Consider the following 21,691-nt stretch of genomic DNA (forward strand, 5'->3'; position numbering starts at 1 on the left):
GTCTCTGGATGTTAACTGAATTACCATGTTATAGTTTGGAAATATTCTTGAGTTGCCCGTGAACAGAAGTGTTTTCTCTATCCATGGGAAATGTGGAGGGATCCTGCTGGCAGAAGAGAACTATTTCACTGATTCCCCCTCTTCTGGAGGGCAGAAAAACATCCCGAGCAGATTTTTTGGAGGAAGGCAGGGGCAGCAAGGAGGTGGGAGACATTCACAAATGCCACTTTCCCCTGTTCTGCCAGTGGAAGCATCCATTGAGCCAAACTTTGCTTGGGAGGCGCCTGTCAGGACAAAGTATGGATCCAAGCCAATGTTTATGGCATGTCTCTATTGTGCAAGGTGCTACTAGAATTATTTTGGAGAACAGTAAAAAAAAGGTAGATGATGTGTGTGCCATTCAGTCACTACCTACAATACAGTGGTACCTCGGGTTAAGTACTTAATTCATTCCAGAGGTCCGCTCTTAACCTGAAATTATTCTTAACCTGAAGCACCACTTTAGCTAATGGGGCTTCCTGCTGCTGCCGGAGCACGATTTCTGTTCTCATCCTGAAGCAAAGTTCTTAACCCGAGGTACTATTTCTGGGTTAGCGGAGTCTGTAACCTGAAGCGTCTGTAACCTGAAGCGTATGTAACCCAAGGTACCACTGTATAGGTAAAGGTAAAGGTACCCCTGACCGTTCGGTCCAGTCGCAGACGACTCTGGGGTTGCGCGCTCATCTCGCTCTATAGGCCGAGGAGCTGGCTTTTGTCTGCAGACAGCTTCTGGATCATGCGGCCAGCATGACTAAGCCGCTTCTGGCAAACCAGAGCAGCACACGGGAATGCCGTTTACCTTCCCACCGAAGTGGTACCTATTTATCTACTTGCACTTTGATGTGCTTTCAAACTGCAAGAGCTGGGACCGATCAACGGGAGTTCACCCCGTCACGGGGATTTGAACCACCGACCTTCTGATCAGCAAGCCCGAGGCTCTGTGGTTTAGACCACAGCACCACCTGCATCCCTACCTACAATACAGACATGTAATATAGCTCAAACTACACATGAAATTTAATACTGCAAGATATAGTGCATTGCTTGATGAAGATGACAACTCAGTATGCAGCTCACAATTCAGATTGTTGTAAAGGTTGTGCAGGTACCTTGCTAGTGAAACACACTGTGTACATAAACCAAATAATTATCTTCTTTGAAGTTTTGAGGAAGAGCAGGACAGTTGGCTTTGAATACTTTAGCTTTTATGTTCAAATCCACTGAATCTATATTCCAATCCTCATTTCATTTCATCCTTGAATTTCTGGGATATAGGACTTGGCACAGAATTTAATAGACAAGACTGTAGTAGCGTTCTAAGGTGTTCCGCTCATCAATATTTTCCATTCCTCCTAGTAGATATTTGATTTTAAAATGTCAGCACAGCATTTCATTAATCAGCTATCAATTGAAAATTTTAGCCAACTTTTTTATTGATACATAATTCATCATTTATGGATTATTCAATTGTCTATTGTGTCAGATAACGGCAAACCCTGTAATCTGCTGGGATTAAACAACTATTGAACAACATTTTCTCATTACTAAACTGCTTTATACACTCTCATTTTTCAGGGGTTGAGGAGGAAATCCTGTTTTAGTTTAGACTGCAGTTCTATGTACAATGTAGGTGGGTATACAAGACTGCAGCTTTAGCTGCTGCTATGTAAATTTAATGAATTTTTGAAACACCACCTTCTTCATATTTTAACAGTTGAAGAATGAAGCCATTGCAGAAGGCATTTCAGCAGCAGTAGTCTCTCACACAAGCTCATTTCTACATACTGCAAGTAATATGATATATCTGCATGGAGGCTAGGGCTATGTACACACTGTATCTTTAAAACATGCTGAAGCACCTTCTTTCCTTCAAAGAATTCTGAGTGCTGTGGTTTTCTAAAGGTTGCTGGGAACTTTAACTCTGTAAGGGATAAACTACAGCGCCCAGAAGTCGCTGAGCAAAAGGATGTGCTTTAAAGACATAAGGTGAACACAGTCTTCAACAGGAGAGAGCCAAGTTCAACCACTTACTCAGCCATAAAGCTCGCTGGGCCAGTTATTTTTTTCCTCAAGTTTTGGATATAGAAGCATGTGTGCAGGGGAAGGACCACACGTGTTTTGTTGAGCTCCCTGGGAGAAAATGGGGGTAAAAATATAATAATCAATGTACCGATGTGACAAAAGGCCATTGCATGAAATGGAGAATCCAAGTAAATCTACCATATCCACATTTCATCTTGTTTCCATGTGCCAAGCAAATTATTCATATACTGGAGCATGAAAAATTTGCATGGCACAGAAGCAGATGGCTGAATGGAGTTATGGGAAGCAAACACAGACCTTTCCCTCTTGCTGTCTGCAGGCATATGGCTGGAGAAGGGAATGGGGGAAACAAAGTCTCGGTTGTTCCTAGTGGAAATCCTCTCTGTGCCGGCGCTGCACCTATGCTTCTACTGGGCTTAGCTCCCCTGGGTATTATTATTATTATTAAGAAAGGCCATGGATTGTTTTCCGTGGTGCTACATATGGGTACTACTGACAAATATATCAGGGCCAGGGTCTAACGTATACATAACATGTACGTTCACCACTAAAAAAAAATCAACAGAAAAATCCAAATGTTTGTGTTACTTCCGCTGCTTTACTTCAAAAAATTTTTTTTTGGGGGGGGAGTAATTGCTAGGCATTTGAAAGGTGCCACATCTAGTGATTTCCCCTCTTCTAATAAGAGGCATAGATTTCCATGCATGGACTGCACCATCTGCACTAAAAAGAGGCTGCTGCAGTCATTAACCTCACTTGCAAGCACAGAACTGGCAGCAATCCAGAAACACAGCAGAGGTATCTATGTATGTGCAGGTGGGTGGGTGTGGGTGGGTGGGTTTGGGGTGGGGGTGGTCTTATTCGCTCTCCTCATGTTACGAACACATTACAAAACACATGCATGATGTTCACTGGAGTTGTACAGCTTGGAAGTGAGATGTTTCAAATAAGTATCTTAAATAATTTTCACATCCCAACTCTGTAATCGCAGTAATGATTTGATATTTTAGGAAACAAAAGTTGATGTAATGTTCACCGTAGAAAAAGTCACCTCAAAATTTCCTCTCTCCATTTGCACACCCTTGTCTCTTAGCAAAGACTGTGTGTTGCACCACCCGCTCTTCTGTTCACTGAAGGCTTCAGTCCGTACTTTCTTAATCCTTCTTGATGAACCAGTGACATTCCTGCTTTGTGTACCTTTCATGATAATCACACAAACACAGGTTGTATCCAGTGCTGCCATTCCACTCACACAAGACTTCTGCTTGCAACAGAAGTTCCCCCTCTTCTCCACTGCCCCCCACCCTTTTGGGAGGATTTTCAGGAGCAGATTTTGGGGGTAGGTGGGCAGAGATGAGGAAGTTAAGTATAGGAGTATATGAGTAGTGTTTTCCATTCTATCCACATCATACAGTAAATGAATATTCTAATACAGATACCCCTGTATCACTGTTGCATTGCAACTAATTTACTTACCTTCATTGCTTTTTTTCTGGGGGGAAGCAGGGAAAAGCATACCCCTAAACATTTTGGGAAACTAAGTTTGGCCTCATTGAGGGACAGTATTTCAATATGAGTAGGAAAATGAGAGTACCCCCTAAACATATTTTTTTCAGAAAAAGCACTGCTTACTTTCATATTATGTTGGCATAGTGAAATTATTTTGAGTATACCAAAGCATGAGCTGAGTGACTCATTCTTGGTATAGAATGAACTTTGTGACCAAACTGTCTACAACTGGGTTTTCACCCATTCCTCATTTTATATTTTCCTTTAGAATAAGATGCAATCACTTCTGGTAAAGCCCAACCACACTGAGCACATGAGAGATTATTCATAAGGGAAATGTGCTATGTCTTTTCAGACCTTCTTTTCAAGTGGTCTCGCTCATCGTGTAACAAACAGTGCCAACGTAAGACCACCTATATCTCACCATAAAAACGATCATTTCCAACCTGCCTCAATAAGAAATGATGAAATCACTTCACTTGTCTTATAATTAATTTGCAAAGAAATATTTGCTGCCTTAGGTGCAAGGAAGCTTACTGGTTCATTAAATCTTGTTCTGCAATCATCCTTTCTAATGCTGAACTTGGTGGTCCCATTCCTATCAGCTGGGCAGTGAAACAGGGCCACCTACAGACAAAGGAGTAGTTTTCACATACTCAGGGGACACCCCAGCAATAACATTAAGAATTTCATCCCTCCAGGATGCTTACTATAAGCTGTTAGGAGCTTGTGCAGGCTGTTATGATTTTTCCTTCCTCCTCCCCCAAACACATTTCCCATGAACCCTGAACAGTGCTACTAAGCTCCTTAATAGAAGCACTCCCATTGTGGATCACTATTTGTCACTTTTCATACCATACCAGGTGGTGTCATGCTTATCAGCTCAACAGGGAAATGGGATGCCCTCCAGGGGGAAAAATATGTTGTGGGGTGTTCAAGAGAACCTATAGGTGTGGTAAAAAATGAACATTTTAAATTTGTGTTAGAAAAACTCAGCACACACTGATGACTGAACATAATAATCGCTCTCCAGGAGGCAGGTGTTGTTAAGGATATTGGCTGGGGGGAGCTGAGGAAAAGAGTAGAGGAAAATTGGCTTGTTAGAGTTCATAACAGTTTATGGTATCTTGGAGGTGGGCATTACTGCCACCATCATTAATTATGCTATATGTTTTTAAGGGTTCTGATTGTTTGGAATGGAATAGAGTGAAGCATTTACAATGTTCCTAAATTAATCACACCTCAGATAAGTCTTTACACTGAAGGAGCAGAGTCTAAGACATTGGAAGGAGGAATGCCATTAGGACCTGGAACTGTCACATATGCTATGTGGAAGCAGAGCAAATATACTCCCTTACCCCACATTAACCACTCAAAGAGTTGGTGCTAAATGAGCAGCTTCCAGTTCAACCACTCGTAAAATTCAGGAATCAGCAGTATAAGGCGAGTGAACAATAGTGCGAAACCACTATGGTTATGAAGCTACTCAGGTAACCAAAGAGCCCAGCAGTTCCAGACTCCTGAGATATGGAAGGAGAAGTTTCCCAGTTGTTTATCCTCTTCATGTGTGTGTGATCCCTAGCGAGTCCCTAGCCTGCGTGCATTCAGCCTCTTCTTCTCTTTGTGCAAATTTCCCCATGGTATATTATATATACCTATGTGCATTGTCAATTTAAGCATTTTAAATTGATATTTTTAAGAGCTTTTGCCACAAGAAAGGCTTCATTCAGATAAAACAGAAATATTCTGTTTTAAATCACTGTAGTCAAAGGCATAGCAGGGCAAAGTACATCTGTGCTACCGAGATACAAGGATGCTCTCTCTCCCCCCCCCCCCATCCGCTTGATTCTGCAAAGCATCCGGGACCACTTCACATGTTCTGCTTTTCTAACAAGCGAGGGGATATCACGTAGGAAAAATAAGCGTAGAGTCTGTTCATAGATCAGCGGTGCAACAATTGCACAGGTGTGTATTGGGCTGTGGGCAGGTGTTTTACTAGGAAAACTGTGCCCCAATATAATATCAGCGTTTCAGCATTTCAGTTTGTGTGTGTGTGTGTGTGTGTGTGTGTGTGTAACCTACTCCAAGCCATCAGAGACAGCAAAATAAAAAGGCTAAGAGGCACAATCCAGGAAAGCCGCAAAAGATGATGCACTTGCCCTGAAACCAGTTTCTGTTTAGTTCCTTTTAAAATCAATGAGATTATTCCAGGGAAGGATCAAGGGGCTGGCAGTGCAGAGCTGAGAATGTAAGAACAGTTTCCCTAACTAAACCAGACCCAACTCACCCTTTCCATCTATCTCATACCGATTGAGCTGTCAGCTGAAGTCTTTGGTAAGATCTGGGATCACAGAGGCAGCAAAACTCCTGGGAAAAGATCAATTTAAGAATTGAAAGACTCTGTTCACTGTAGAGTCAGGCTGCTGAAGCACTTTTGGTATGAAGCTCCTGAAGAGAAACCGTGTTAAGTCTGCTGTAGCTAAAGCATCCAAAAGCTCTTTGGCCCTATTTAGTGCCCTGCCCTTATGTATGGAGAGGAGTCCCACTGGATTCACTGGGATTTACCAACAAAAAAGCGTGAACAGGATTTCAGGTAGATGCGTCTCGGATTTTTAATTCATGGTGGCTCGAGTTTTCTGCTGGCTCCTACTTTTCCCGGTGAACGTTGTACATACATCCTGCATCACCCAGCTTCCTGCTTCTGACAAAGGACGGTCTAAGCCCAGGCCAGCTCAGACCACGGGGAGGAAAATTTAGAGAAGCAATTCACGTGCCAGCCATTTCATCTTCGAAATGGTCAAGCTTCCTTCACCCACCGCGTCTCCACGCACTTCTCCGCTCGATCTGGGAGCTTTATAATGCTGCAATCCTACGCGCCCTTCCCTCGGAGCAAGCTCCGCTGAACACAGTGGGACTTACTTCTCCGCAAACGCGCCTATGGGATCCCACAGCACGTGAGGATCTCCAGCTCGGAATCCCAACCGCGCTGTTCCCTATCGATGCACTTCCAGCCTCCTGCAACCGGCTCGCTCCCTAAGTTGCCACGCCCCAGCCCTACCCCCGGGTCCCAAGCGGCGATTTAAAACTATGGTGCACGAGGACGCCCCCCAAACCCCACGGACGCTTCAGCAGCAACGTTTCCTTCCGCTCAGCAAGGGCTCTAAGCAGCCTCTCTCTGCCTCGAGCGCGCCCTGCGGGGCCAATGGGAAAAGCGTCTCCCCCCGCCCCGCAGTCGCCGCGGCCTCTGGCTCCCTCCTCCCACAGCCGAACACCTCGCACTCGGGAGAGCCGAGCGGACCCGAGGGCTCTCGGCAGACGGCGCGGGCGGGGCCACGCGAGCGAGGGGGAAGGGGCGTGCCTTCCCTGGGCTGGCCCCGCCTCCGCTCGCCGCTCTCGGTCCTGGAGCGCCGCTAGGCTGCCAGAGGGAAAGAGCCACCTGCTCGTGTGCAGTCGGGGCCGGCCAGCCGCTCGCTGCTTCTCGCTCTCTCCTCGTCGCTCGCAGGGACCGCCGGAGCTTGCCGCTCGCTCGCTCGCCCGCCGCGCCTCCAACTTCTGCCTAGAAAGTTCCCGGCGGGAGTTTCGCTTTGTAGGAGGACCGGGTGGAGGGGAGTAAAAAAAGCAAAAAGAGAGAAGTAGTCGTCGTTGTGCGCGCTGTCTGAGGGAAAGCGAAAGAGAGAGCGCGCGCGAGGAGGAGCCGCCGTCTGCGCGCCTTCGTCCCCTCGCCTGAGGAGTGGCAGCGCCCGAAGTCGCCGTTCGCCTGGCGCTTGGCGGGGAGGCGGGATGGAGACCCCCTCTGCCGCCGCCGCCGCCGCCTGCTGCTGCCCCCGACGCCCGCTGCAGCCGCCTTCGCGGCTTCTCCTGCTGCTCAGCCTGCTGCTCTCTGCCCTTTGCCTGCGGCCAGGTGAGTGCGGGGCTCCGGCGAGGCGCAGGTGGGGGGGGCGCCCGGTAGCCGCGCGCGGGGGAGCTGCTCCGGAACTTTCCGGTGGGGGCGGACAGGGGCGAGCCCTGCGGAGGAGGCTGCAGGTGGTGGGTCTGCCTGGCTCCGGGTCGCGCGCCCCATCGGACTCTCCGCTTCCTCCCTTGTGATCTCGTGGCAGGCTCGCGCCTGGCGATGGAGATTTCCAGCGTTTGGTAGTGGCGGCGGCGGCAGTACGTAGTTGCGATTTGGCGAGGATCGATCGCATTGCTGATTAAAACAGGCTTGCCCCCCAAACCCTCAGCTCTGTGCCTATTGAACTCAGTGGGACTTCGCCCCTTTACTCAGAGAGACCGGCTGCTGCGCAGACCCTTTGGATTGTACTGGTAGTGGGTGCTTTTTGAGGGATGCTTTAATAGTGCTCAGGTGTTGTTGTTTTTTTATGGTGTGTTCATTTCCCACCCACCTACCCACCCTCTAGGATTGCAAGGCTCCGATCCTGTTACATGTCTTGGAGAAGCCTCACTGAAAACGGGGGAGGGGTAATCTGGTTTAGGATCGGGCTACATGACACTTCCACTGCGATTCGTAGTCCTTTTGGAACGTACCCCATTTTCAGCTCAAATTAGTACGTAGAAACCAGTATTAAATATTTTCGCCCTGCATACTTTTCTTATTTCCCTCACCCTACCTCCGAATATATGCTGGTTAAGTTTTCAGCATTTTCTCCATTACAGTTTGTGGACTATTTCTCCCCCCCCCCCTTCCCATTTCTCCCCGGCTGCTTTCGTTGTATTGTGAAAGCAAACAAAATCTGCTTTCTGTGGTTGCCAGCACCCGTTTAGCTCCCAGAGGAATCCTCCAAGATCTGTCGGAAACAGAAAAGCCTCTAGCTGGGTGGGTTTCACCCGTCTCCCTTTCAAAGTTGCCTTTCTGGCTGTGCTGCTGGAGAGGGAGCAGAAAGAGGTGACCTCACCTGCGTTTGTTAGGAAACCTATGACAAGCAGTTCTCTCTGTGTGTTGATTTGCTGTGTGTGTGTGTGTGTGTGTGTGTGAGAGAGAGAGAGAGAGAGAGAGAGAGAGAGAGAGAGAGAGAGAGAGAGAAGGGGCTATGGGGAGGGAGGTAAGATTCTTAAATAGCAACCAAGATAATTCAAACCGACGCTGGTTCCCAGCTAAAGGCAGATCTGTGAGGCGTGTCACTTTGGATTGTGCATCTTCAATCACTAATACTTTAAGCATCAATATAATAAGCCCCTTAGAGAGACTTGCCATTGTATCTGTGTCTGCAAATGTGGATACATAGGAATAGCAGAAAGGCTTTCCTGCCTTTCTGGGAATAGTTCCACCTCACAGTTTGGGTTAGACTTTGTTCATATGTATGAATGAGTGAGAGAGATTTGTTCTAATTCTCACCCAGAGTCAGTCAGCCTGAGCTTTGCATTGGTGGTAGGATAGACACCTCTGATTGAATTCGACTGATCACAACATACTGAGCCAGAAGAGCTCCCTTGCAATACCTATGGCTGTTATTCAGGGCTGGCGATTTTGGAGCATGCAGCTCATTTGTTTGTTTTGTGAGTCTTTTAACTCCCACCCCCTGCAAAGGGTTGAAGCTCTCCTATGTCAAAGTCCTCCTGACAGTACCTCCTAGAGCTGTAATTTGCCCACTGAATTTTTGAAAACAGCCCTATGAATATTAGTTCTTCTAACATTATGAGTAGCATTGCGTGCAAGTGAATGTGGATTCCCATCTACATTCCTTCTCTTCTGGAGCAGAATAGGTCAGTTGGAAATCTCTGGAGTAAGCGGGCTGTAAGTGAAAGTTCAGTTTTGCTCAAGCTTCTTGGGATTTCAGCAAACAGGAAAGTACTGAAGTGTCTTCAAAACAACCTGGGCAGTTCTGTTTCTGATTTTCTATCTGTCTCATTGTGCATGCACTGAAATCAAGGGAAGCAAACTGTGAACTGTGTTCTTCCTTCACTGTGGAGAATGTCTCATTATTCTTGTAGAAAGAGCGTCAGCCTGTGGTGACATTTTGTATTGCTCTAAGAGAGAGGCTTTGTGTGCCTGCCTTTAGAGTCAAGACAGAAGGGTTGCAGTGTTTTTCAGTCACCAGACTGTACATTTTGAGAACTCCCTTTTAACCATATAAAGGCCACTTTATAACTTGGGAAAGCAGAAATTAACTTTGCAGCAGGCACACATTTTTCTGGGCACATATACCTAGCAATACTCTGATTTGAATAAGTTCTAATTTCAATGAATACCATTAAGTAGCCTGGTAACAACAACATTGCATTTTTTCCTGTTACATTATGCCATAAACTGCGGTATTTAATTATCATGACTAAGTAGCAGTCCTATTGTATTTAGAAGGAAACTAATTACAGTGTGTCACGAAAGCATCTAGGTAAGCGCAAGAACAATGCATGGATCAAGGCTGCAATTTTATGTATGGTTACTTAGAAGTAAGCCCCATTGAAGATGGTAAGTTTTCTTTTCGGGAAATTATATACAGGATGCATAGTAAGCTTTGCGCTATAGAAGGTATTCCATTGTGAAATAATTCCTCTGACTTACAATGTTACTTAAATAAGTACACTGACTCTTTCAAAATTCTGCCACTGACCTGCAGCCCAATCTTATGCATGTTTACTCAAAAGTAAATTCCTTTGAGTATGGTGGCATCTGTTCCCATAGAATTGCAGCCTTTGGAATATACCTGCTCTTCTTGAGTGGTTCAATTGAAAACCATTCCCATTTAATAGCAAAGTGTTTCTATGGTAAGTCACTGAGACTGCAAGCCTAAACACCATTCTAGGGAGCCTCATTGAACCTGGTAGACAATGGGGTGTGTTGTGAGGATGCAATCTTGTGCATGCTTACTTGGAAGCAAGGCCTATTGAATCCACCCTGTTTCTTAGGCTGAGACATGTCACGTAGTAAGTATATAGGCAACAGAATATATAGTACAGTACTTCATTGCATGGTGGGGGAGTGAGACCTTCTGCAAATATTAAGGCATTTTCCGCTTGTATTCAGATTTTCATGGAACATTAGGAGATAATACTACCACCACATGGTTATTTATTATTATTTATTTTATTAATTTATACCAGTTCTATTCTGCTTTGCAACAGAGATGTTCAAAGTGACTAACAGTGTAACAAGCAACATCTCAGGTAAAAATAATAATAACCCTCATCAGTTAAAATAGTCAAATGAATAACAGCACATCACTCGACTAAAAACTAGCATAAAATAATAACTCAATACTAATAACTCCTCCCCATACCTTCCCCAAATTTGCTCCAGAGGGTTGTGGAAAGCCCCAGAGCTGGGGTTGCTGGGGGAAAGAGGTGGGAGAGGATGTTCCATTGTGCCACGATGTCCTTGCGCCAACTGGCACTACTTCGTTGGATACTGCAATTAGGTTGCAACCTTACTCTCACTTACCTGGGAGTATGCCCCATTGAATTCACTATGGCCTACTTCTGCGTAGCAGAAACAGCAATAGAGTTACAGTGCATGCTAACAAAGCAAAGTCATCAAATTTCTCCAGGGCACAAGTAAAGAGGAAGATAATCTAAGCTTTGGGATCAAAAAGTTCCCCACATTTGGAGCACTGCCGCCAAAAGGGTTCTCGTGTATGTTGCTGCCAAATATACTCCAGTAGACTGTGGCATGCATATTAGCTATTCTTAGAGAATGTAAGCATTATAGACATAGTATTAAATAAATAAATAAATCTGTACTGCACCTATTACAAAGCAATGCATAAGTGTAAATGTGCATTTTAAAACAATTTAAATAATCACAAATATTGGGCAGAAGGGTGGTGGAAAGCCCAAGCAAACAGGTTTTTTTTACTAAATGACTCGACAGCCCATGCCTTCCAAATAACAGGGAGAGAGAGTTTTCCAAAGGGTGAATGCCACCATGGAGGAAGTCAGCTTTTGAACTGCCACCAGATGACACATAGCAAGTTATGGTAGAAGAGAAGAAGAAGAAGAGTTTGGATTTCATATCCCGCTCTATCACTACCCTAGGGAGTCTCAAAGCGGCTAACATTCTCCTTTCCCTTCCTCACCCACAACAAACACTCTGTGAGGTAAGTGGGGCTGAGAGACTTCAGAGAAGTGTGACTGGCCCAAGGTCACCCAGCAGCTGCATGTGGAGGAGCGGAGACGCGAACCCGGTTCCCCAGATTACGAGTCTATTGCTCTTAAACACTATACCACACTGGCTCTTTTGCTGGTATTATCAGCAAGGCCTTTTCTGGTGATATTAATTATCTCCTCAGCCTATATTGGGGGGAAATGCACCTTCAGGTAACCTGGTTCTAAGTTATTCCAGGCTTTAGATATTAATAACAAGACCCTGAATAGTTCAGTAGCTAATAATTTGGTCACTCAATTATTCCAATCTTAGTTCAGATGTAACAACAAGCTGAGGGTTGTGTTTTGCTTCTTCTCAGAATGAGCGCGGAGGAGAAAGTGGCCTATATCACAGTGGTAAACTGTGGTGTGTGAATGATGTCAGTCTAACTTTTTCTTTGAAAACCAGAAGAGTTAGGAGTGGCTAGAGATGTTCGGTGTCTCAGATTTGAGGTGTGAGGATAGAGAGAAATATTGTGTACAGAAGTATGGATACAGCCTGTGCAAAGTCTTGACTGCGTCCATAATGTAACAAGACCCAACTGGAGGCCAAGGATACTGGTAAAGTGATTGTTCCATTTGAGGCATTCTTAAAAACATTCTGGCATGAATCTTAAAATGACATCATGCATTTTTGGGGGTGGGAGAATGGTAAGCGCATTTGTATTGGTGGCATATGAACCAGGAAAGATAACATAACATGTTAGTTTATTGAGCATGGTCTAATCTCCACTCGTCTGCATTCTGGTGGGTGTTAATCTGGTACTCTAAAAGGATGGTTCTTTGGTGAATGTCTGCTTGGTTTGAGATTAAATGGCTTTTCTTAGCACATGTATAAGTTTCCAGAACAGCAAGTCTATATCTGTTTGCTCAACCGCTATTTGCTTTGCAGATAAGAAATATGTCTTTCCTTTGCTTTATTTTTTTTGAAAAGGTGATAGATAAGCTGTTGAAGAGAAAGTGAGTGTAAAGTTTGGGGCTGTGTTACAGAGGTTATCACATGTCTGGAATGGTTTTATAATGTTTGGTTAAAAGCATTTGAAGTTTTCTCAGTGGATTTGGTAAGGAAATATTAAGGTGCACATGAGAAAGTGAACAAAGGGCATTTGTATGTTTTATTCCCACTTTACAGATTAAATGAATAATGCAATTAAGATTAATCTTAATTGCAGCTAAACCGCAGCTCTATTACATTTTCTCATCCTACTCTTATTTTAAACCACATTCAGTTGTGGTGTTCCCCTCCCACTCCCACCCCACCAGTTCTTAGGAAGGTATTTAAGTGAAGAGAGTGAGACTTCAGTGCCGAGCACTCTCGCATCTCATTTATCCTGTAGAAATCCAGGAGACATCTAAAGATTTGCGCTACAATTTTCAATATAGATAGTAATGTCGGAAATTAAACGTAAAACCATTCAGTTGTAATGGATGCTTGTGATACGTTTTCAGACATTTTGAAGGAGACATTCATTTGGGCATAGAATATAATTTTACTAAGTATTTTCCCCAAGTACTAACATCCTTAAACGGTAGTGGATCACACTTCTGCATAGTGGTGTGTTGTTGGAGACATGATTTTGAATCATAGAATTGTCATCTGGTCCAACCTCCTGAAACGCAGGAATCTTTTTGCCCAATGTGGGGTTCAAACCCATGATCCTGGCATTAGGTTTGAGCCCCACGTTGGGCAAGAAGATTCTTGCATTGCAGGGAGTTGGATTAGATTTTAATTAATTATTTTCCATGACATTTCAAAATATGTTCTGTTGTATATACATATACAACATAGCATAAATCACTGAAACAGATTTAGGCAGGAATTTTTGACATGCCCAGGAATCGTGTTTCTTGAAACACATGTTGCTTTCCAGCAATTGACATGATTCAAAATTCTGTAGGGTTCCTGTGCCTATATGGGTTTGGATGAAGACTTTGTTCCTCCTGGGAGATAACTTTTAGCAATTCCCACCCCCCTATAGCTGCAGCGCCACCTCCTGTGTGTTCCTAAAGGTTGAGGGATCCAGGAGTTGCAAGAGCAGGAGGATTTTGCAAAAGCTGCCTAGCGTCCCCCCCACCCACCTACACACCACCAGGATTACTCCATAGGTCAAAAACCTTTATGTTTGTGCAAGCAGGTCTTTTTTCCACCCATGGAGTTTCACATGCTGCTTTCCATGTCAGGGAGTGTTCGATGCTCACATGCGCAGTGGAGAATTCCCATGCTAATCTCATGAGCTTTTCTTCTCACATTAAAGAATGGGGAAGTAGTGTGTATTCTCACCACAGACCCCTTATTCACACAGAATGTGCTGTGTCATGGTAGATGTGACTTGGGATTGAACTTCACGTACTATTTAAATCACTGTGACTGGAAACTTGGTAATAAAGATTTTGTTGGGCAACGCTGCCATATTTCACCTGTAACACTAGTGTAAAGGTAAAGAGACCCCTGACCATTAGGTCCAGTCACAGATGATTATGGGGTTGCGGCGCTCATCTCGCTTTACTGGCCAAGGGAGCCGGTGTACAGCTTTCGGGTCATGTGGCCAGCATGACTAAGCCACTTCTGGCGAACCAGAGCAGCGCACGGAAACGCTGTTTGCCTTCCTGCCGGAGCAGTACCTATTTATCTACTTGCACTTTGATGTGCTTTCAAACTGCTAGGTTGGCAGGAGCAGGGACCAAGCAATGGGAGCTCACCCCGTCGTGGGCATTCGAGCTGCTGACCTTCTGATCCGGCAAGCCCTAGGCTCTGTGGTTTAACCCACAGCACCACCCGCGTCGCAATAACAGTAGTGTAACTGTGGATTTTTGAGGTTAAACTTGTGTAGCTATCAAAAAGCCACTCCTGATCACAACTTTGCTTGGGCATAAAGGGCAAATTAGAGATACATACACCATGTTCATGTGCTTAGGCTCAAAGTTGAAATGGATCCTAAACACAGTGCTGGAAGGTAGTCTGATTGGCTTCACTGGAGCATACTTCCTTTTAACATGATCGGCATTACTATGCAAAATGTGCCACATAGTTTCAGATACTAACGATTGAGAAATGCCCCATGTCCCATTCTTCTTATTCTCCCATATACGTACTGCTCTGCATATGGAATTCCCTTATCAATAATCATCTCTACCTCACATAACATCTTCCTTGTGTGCCCAGAACTGTCTGGCTGTTACTGATTGAGCAGGATAGACTTTGGTGTTTTGTAAAAAGGGCTAGGTACATATAAACAGCAACTTGGTACAGTATTGCAAAACATGATGTCAGACTGGCATATTGAATGTTTGCTTAGACGGATACCAGATAACATTTCGAAACATTGTGGTTTTTGTCAAAAACCTTTCTTGTATGCTTAAGAAGAAAGGCCTTTCGAATCTGCCCACTTTCTAATTAAATTATGTAAGTAAATATTAAGGATCGTTTTGAATCTAAAATCTTGATATACACAAAGTACAATATATGTAGATATTTATATTTTTTAAGGAGTTGAGTCTTTGCACATAATCAGCACAAATGCATTATTTCATTAGCTTTTATTTCCTTGCCAGTTAACAAAAATGAACATTTCAGAAGTCTTATATTTTACGTTATTGATAGCCCACATGTAATAGAAGTGTAATCACACCAGTATTAATGATGAATTATGTATAATTGTATACACATTTATTAAATGCAGTAACCTGAAACGCTTCAACAGAAATTGCTGGATTTAATGTGCATAAACAGAAGTATGCTACTGTTATATTAGATATGTGAAGGCCCGGAGGCTCGAAATCTCATCTATGTTGCAGAAAGAGGTTTACTAATTATATTTCAGGAACCATGTGATGGGACTTGCCCTGTGGGAAATGAGGTATTTTTTTAAGGAACGAAAGTTAAAATTCTAAGGCTATTATTTGCTCTCCATTACCTATGCATATATTAAATTTAAAGTGTGGGACTTACACAAGGTAACTAATGACAGAAGTGCCTCCTAAGGGTATTAAAAGTATGTCAACCTAGGAACATTTTTTAAAAATATATCTTTAGAAATGCAGGTTCTATGAAGAAAGATTTCAGACTGATACTTGAGTTTCATATTAACAATTGATAAGTACTATGGGGTGTGTGCCTTTGTGCCCCTCCCTTTATAAAAAAAATGCTTTTAAGACATATGGTCTCATTATTGCTAGGACAGTATAAAGTAATAGGTAGCAAACCAGTACCACCTGACAAACTAGACTACCTGTTTCTATTTCATCAAATGCAAGCTCTTAAACCACACCCTCAAGAGTAACAGTAACAGGGTCTGAAATTGGGAATGACTGTCCAAGAAAGAGATATTGTGTTCTTGGTGGAAAACTTCACAAAAATGTCAATCAGCTGTGAAAAAGGCAAATTGCACATTCGGGTTCATTAAGAAAGGTAATGAAAATAAAATTGCCAATATCACAATGCCTTCATACAAACCTATGGTGCAAACACTCTTGAAATATTGCAAATAGTTCTGCTTGCTGCACCTCAAAAAAGAATATTGTAGAGCTGGTAAAGGTAGAAAAGTTCAGCCAAAATGATCAAGGGGCTGGAGCAGCTCCCATATGAGAAAAGGTTACAATGTTTGGGTTTTTTTAATTGTTTGTTATAAAGAGGGCTTTATGCTACCTCCGGTATCAGAGACAGCGTGGGGTTTGGACTGTAGTGTCATCTATATGAAACATAGCTTTGCCTCTGTTTTCCAGCTGCTCATCTCAAAAATACCAAAAACCTCTTGAGAAGGTGTCTGGAGAAAGTTTTGGGATGGACGAGGACAAAAAAGTTGAAACTTAATCCAGATGAGGCAGCGGTACAAGGAAATTGTCCTGTCTAGATGGAGTTGCCCTCCTCCTGAAACACCAAGTTCACAGCTTGGGCACTATGTAGAAGGGCAAGCGATGCTTTAGAGGCCTTGCTCATAGGCTCACTTGTCCATATGAGAGACAGACATTTTCAGCAGGGGTCCGACAGATATGAAATTCCCTTTGGAGTAATTTGACAGAAAAGACCTTTAAATGGGTTGTAGAAAAACATTTGTACTGGGTAGCTTTTATTGATGGCCTTCTGGTGCCGCAGCTCTGAAATTTAAAACAGTGTTTTTAAGGTATATGTCTGGCCTTTGCTTTGTTTTTATGCTGCTGTTTTAAAATTGCTTTTGGGTTGCTTTTGATGATGTTGTTTTATGATTCTTCAAATGCTTTTCACTAGGGATGCATAAGCATCCCTGCATTTGCCCTAGAAGGGGCTCAATATTTCTTGCATGCTCATAAAGCATGTAGGCTCTCAAAGTGTCAGTGTTTGCATCAGTTTCCAGCAGGGCAAAGGCATTCCAAAATTCAGAGAGCCTTGTCCCTAGTAGAAATTAGCATCAACAGGGTAATTTTGACACTGAAGATTATGAGTAATGCAGCCCCAGTTCCTTCTTCAGTAGCAGTGCTGCTCCATCACAGAGCTGGAACACCCATAAATGTTTCAGTGCCCCACTGATGTAATTTCCTTGGCTCTGAGACAGGAGAGTCTCAGCACTGGTTATGCAGCACAGCATTAGTCATGCAGGGCCCTGTCTAACTTGTGCTTATCATGAAAAGTTAAGCACAAATACACACTTTTGGGGGTATCCCTATTCACTTCCTCACTAGCATCCCTTTTATTAGCTGAGCAGAAACTCTGTTGGCTCTGCTTTAGTGTTCTGTCTTGGAATGATATAAGATCAGGATGTCACATTAAAACGATTTGTTACAATGGGTATAATCCGGTGCATAATTTTGGATTCTTAAAGCCCATTGACATCAAGGTAGGTTAAGGCTGGTCATTTGGTGTTGGGAAATACTCCATCAATTAACCAAATACTTCTCAAGTACATCAAGCACTGATATAATAGATCTGCAATAGTGAAACATCTGCTAATTTTTTAAAAGTTAATTCTTGCTATGAATCAGCTGTAGTGAATTATTATTGGTTGTTAACAGTGTTGAATACAGATGCATGTAAATGATAATCAAGAGACAGAACCTTTGTTTTTCCAGTTAATTGACTACAAAAGAATAAACTCTGTAACTGCATGACAGAATGGCCACATAAATTTCTTAGCTTTTTATAATCAGGTGCTTAAAGTTTGAAGCATGTGCTGAGATATTTTTGTTTAACTTGCAAAGTTTTCAAGAAAAACTGCCAGACAAGATACTATTCATCATTCGGCTACAACCTCTCTCTTGTCCACGTAAGTGAGTAATCATCTGGTTTACATCTAGGATTTAATTTTCTTTTATAATTATGCACTGGAGGAAGTACTACTAGATATAATTGCTACAATCCTATTATTTGATATGTCACAGACCACAAATTAATTTTATCTTTAGTTGCCTATTCTTTTATTTTCCCTGATCAGCTACAAAACAGACAAGTGCTATGGTTTTAAGAAGATAAACCCATTTTTACACAGTAATAAAATTGCATAGGTATTTCTTTTCTAAAAATTAATGAATATTGCTTGTGCACATACAAAGCTACAGTTTACATTCCATATTTTCCTGTGTGATCCTTGATGTGAGACTAATTTTTCTTCAATAGATTTTATCTTCTAAATACTACTTGAATGATATTTTTTTAGCTGCCAGACTATATAAGGATAGTTTTTTTTTAAGGTCTCTAATACATTCCGATGCAATTTCATAACCTCATCACAAGTCTGAGTTTGAGAACTAGAACAATTATATATAGAGCACAGTCCAGTCTACGTGGGCATAGCAGGTGCACTGGCGAATTCCCATGAACTCTGTAAGCCCCGTTTTCCATTCCCTGCCTAGGTATGTGCAAGCAGATGGTTGAGGGGAATGAGATCTCTGCATGAACCTCCCATACCACTCTGAGCCCTCCATGTCCCCTCAGTAGATAATTGCTGTGCTGTGCAGCAATAGTAGTGTGCACTAAGCAAAGGGAAATGTCTGGATGGCAGGTGTGCACAGATATCCCATTGGGCCACTGGCCCAAACATACATGCCCAGAAGCAGGCAATGGTGCCAGTGAAGGAAAATGGACCTCTTATTAACATGCGGAAAATTTCCATATATGGGTTTTATGCCCATGTTGGATGGAATTTTGCAGTACTGTTCTCTGATTAATGTGAGTGTTGGCTTGTAGGACCGAGGCCAAATCAAATTATAATTGTGCTTGGATTTGGATTTGATATCCCGCCTTTCACTCCCTTTAAGCAGTCTCAAAGCGGCTAACATTCTCCTTTCCCTTCCTCCCCCACAACAAACACTCTGTGAGGTGAGTGGGGCTGAGAGACTTCAAAGAAGTGTGACTGGCCCAAAGTCACCCAGCAGCTGCATGTGGAGGAGCGGAGACGCGAACCCGGTTCCCCAGATTACGAGACTACCGCTCTTAACCACTACACCACACTGGCTCACTGTGTATAGTGGCTCACCACTATACACTGGTGTATAGTGTATTTGTTGTAGTTCTGTTATGAAAATGTCCACGTTGCAAGTAAAGTACTTAGTTCTGCTCTGTTAATATGTTAGAGCTGGTTTAGCGGTTGTACATAGGAAGTCATTTAAGAGCTTTGTAACAGTGATGCCTCATATTAATCCTGATAGACATAGAACTTGCCCGCAACTAAGGGACTATCAGGACAGGATAGTTGGACAACAAATATCTTAAGTGGCTAATGCAAACCATATATAGATACACAGTGCTATGCTGTTGTTGACTCCGTAGGTCTATTAGACATAAATCACCTATGTTTGTGTCTCAAAGTTTTTGACAACCTTCAAATGCAAGGTATTTAAACACTGTGTAAAAATAATAATGATATAAAATTCCCTTGGTTGTTGGAATCTTGCTGCATAATTGTTCCTTTAGGTTTTTAATATATTTGTGACTTTGAAAAAAACTGTCTCATGTTTGCTATATGATATTCACTTTTTGCTTTTCTTCCCCCAAAATGGAATTTAATAACTTCTTTTCCCTAAGGGTATAAGTAAGCCTTTTGTGTGAAGGAAACGATAGCATAATGATGTGTGTTTAAAACTCCTGTGGGAATTTGCTCCAGTACCATAAACTAAAGAATACTGTGTATCTCAGGACTGACAAGCTTTACCCTTTCTTGTAGCTGGAATTATAACTTTATTATCTAGGTTTACATAGTATTTTTTATATAAAAGGTCTAAACTAATGGAGACCACTCAGTGACCTTAGGGCACCACTTTTGCCTTTAGGAGCCTGTCTGGAGCTTGAAATCAACCCCAGGGGCCCTTCTTGCTGGTCTACCACTAAGAATTGTTAGGTTAGTGGCGGTCCATCAATTGTGAAATTCCCTCATCTGGGAATAGGTACAGTGCCCTCACTCATTTCTTGCAAGCTGAAGGGGGGGGACACCATTTTTGATTCCACTTTCCTTTTTATTGAAGACCTTTCTGGCTTGAATTTATCTTAAATTGCCTGTATTACAATGTTGTGTTCTACATTATTATTTATTTTTATTGCTCATTGTAAGGTGCCTTGTGTGGGTCTCTAAAAGGCATAGGTCAATTAAATAAATAGTGGTCAAAGATTCATAGGAAGCTGCTTTAAACTGAAGCAAACATCTTGGTTCATCTGCTTGGTTGCTTATACTCGCTAGAGTTTCAGGCAAGTCTTCGCCAATCCTTCTTCTTGGAGTTGTGCCCCCAGCGCAGGGAGACAGGTGCATAGAAGTAAAACAAGTAAATAACTTTTTTGGCTACAGAACATTGGGGTTTGGTGTGGCATGGAGTAAGAATCTGCCCACCTGAGCAGTCCAACTGCTGGCCCAATCTTTCACCAAGCCTTCTTTTAGGCTGAATAGTTGCCGTTGAGAAGTTCCTACCATGACTGTTTGTTAGTTTATTAGGCCCTGCAAATACCTGGCTGTGTGGCAGTCAGTCAGATCCCCTCTTGACATGTATTTTAAGTAAGATGAACTGACAACTACTGGCCCTGCTTCGAGGAAGGCAACATTCTCATAGATTTAGGCCAGTTTGAACTGTGAGTAAAATTCCTTCCTGTTCCCGTCAGCCAGTAACCAATTGCTACTCTCAGCAATGTGAGTTTAACCAAGGGAAGCTGTGTAGGTTTGTCAGGTGGAAGCGGCAGGAACAGTGAAGCCACTGCAGCTGAAGCATCCTTTTATAGCCTGGGCAACATGGACCAAGGAAGCATATTCTTCTGTTTGGTCCACACCCAGAACCCTCTTCATTCCAAGAGTCAGACACGAGTGCTGATTGGTTTCTGGGGCTGGCAGAGGCCTGAGTTTGTGTCAGTGAAAATGAGCCGGTTCCACACTGCTTGCTGGTCTGCTGCAGAGGAGCAGCAAACCAACATGTGCCAGGGATTGAATTTGGGACCTTCATGTTCAATTATGTGCTGTAGCATTGAGCCAGGAACCTGTTCCATGTTAATCCTGATGCACTTGTGGTAGCTTGCCAGAAAAGATACGTGCCTAGGCTGCATTGTGGGCTAGTGAAGTTTCTTTTAGGACTGGCAACCTTTTGGAAATATGTAATGCTCCCTTTAATGCATATGGAAGGGAATAGAAATAGGTGTCCCCAATGTGTAGCAATACGTCCTTGTCAGCCTGAGATATTCAAAGCCATGGGTTACAGATAACGGTATCTGATGGCTTAGTGTCAACAAGGAAACCAGGAACGGTTCCAGCATCATGAAATGGGTCCACTCTTTGGTTACCTGTAAACTCTATGGATTACATTTTTCTGCCCTATAGCAAAATATTGCATTTCTCAGTTTGGCTTTTTACACAGTAGGAAGCTTGATGGAAATGATGTATACATTTTTGCTCATAGTTGTCGTTTGTAGTATCCAAATAGGTAACTTTGACAGCACAATCCTAAATATACATCTTACTGAGTTACATTGTACTTTCTCCCACGTGTGTTTAGGAGATCATATTTATCAACTGAAAGTTAGCAACCTGTGGTTATGCTACTTACTTTAGTATGTTTTAAATTGAACATATGTTAAGAACAG

The 21,691-nt window shown here is 43.0% G+C and overlaps 1 protein-coding gene across 5 annotated transcripts in view; it reads left to right on the forward strand.

Annotated features, from left to right (window-relative positions):
- The first annotated feature begins 6,994 nt into the window (after positions 1–6,994).
- ALCAM (activated leukocyte cell adhesion molecule) overlaps positions 6,995–21,691 on the forward strand; it is a 115,365-nt gene continuing 100,668 nt past the window's right edge. For 2 of the 5 annotated variants that reach the window (XM_077927187.1, XM_077927188.1), the window contains exon 1: positions 6,996–7,492. In XM_077927187.1, coding sequence (XP_077783313.1) covers positions 7,372–7,492 — 121 coding nt within the window. In that variant the 5' untranslated portion in view covers positions 6,996–7,371. Of the gene's footprint in view, positions 7,493–21,691 lie in introns of all 5 variants that reach the window. The other 3 variants (XM_077927191.1, XM_077927192.1, XM_077927189.1) reach the window with 2 other exon arrangements.

The sequence above is a fragment of the Podarcis muralis genome, chromosome 4, assembly GCF_964188315.1.
Source record: "Podarcis muralis chromosome 4, rPodMur119.hap1.1, whole genome shotgun sequence".
NCBI classification, from domain to species: domain Eukaryota; kingdom Metazoa; phylum Chordata; class Lepidosauria; order Squamata; family Lacertidae; genus Podarcis; species Podarcis muralis.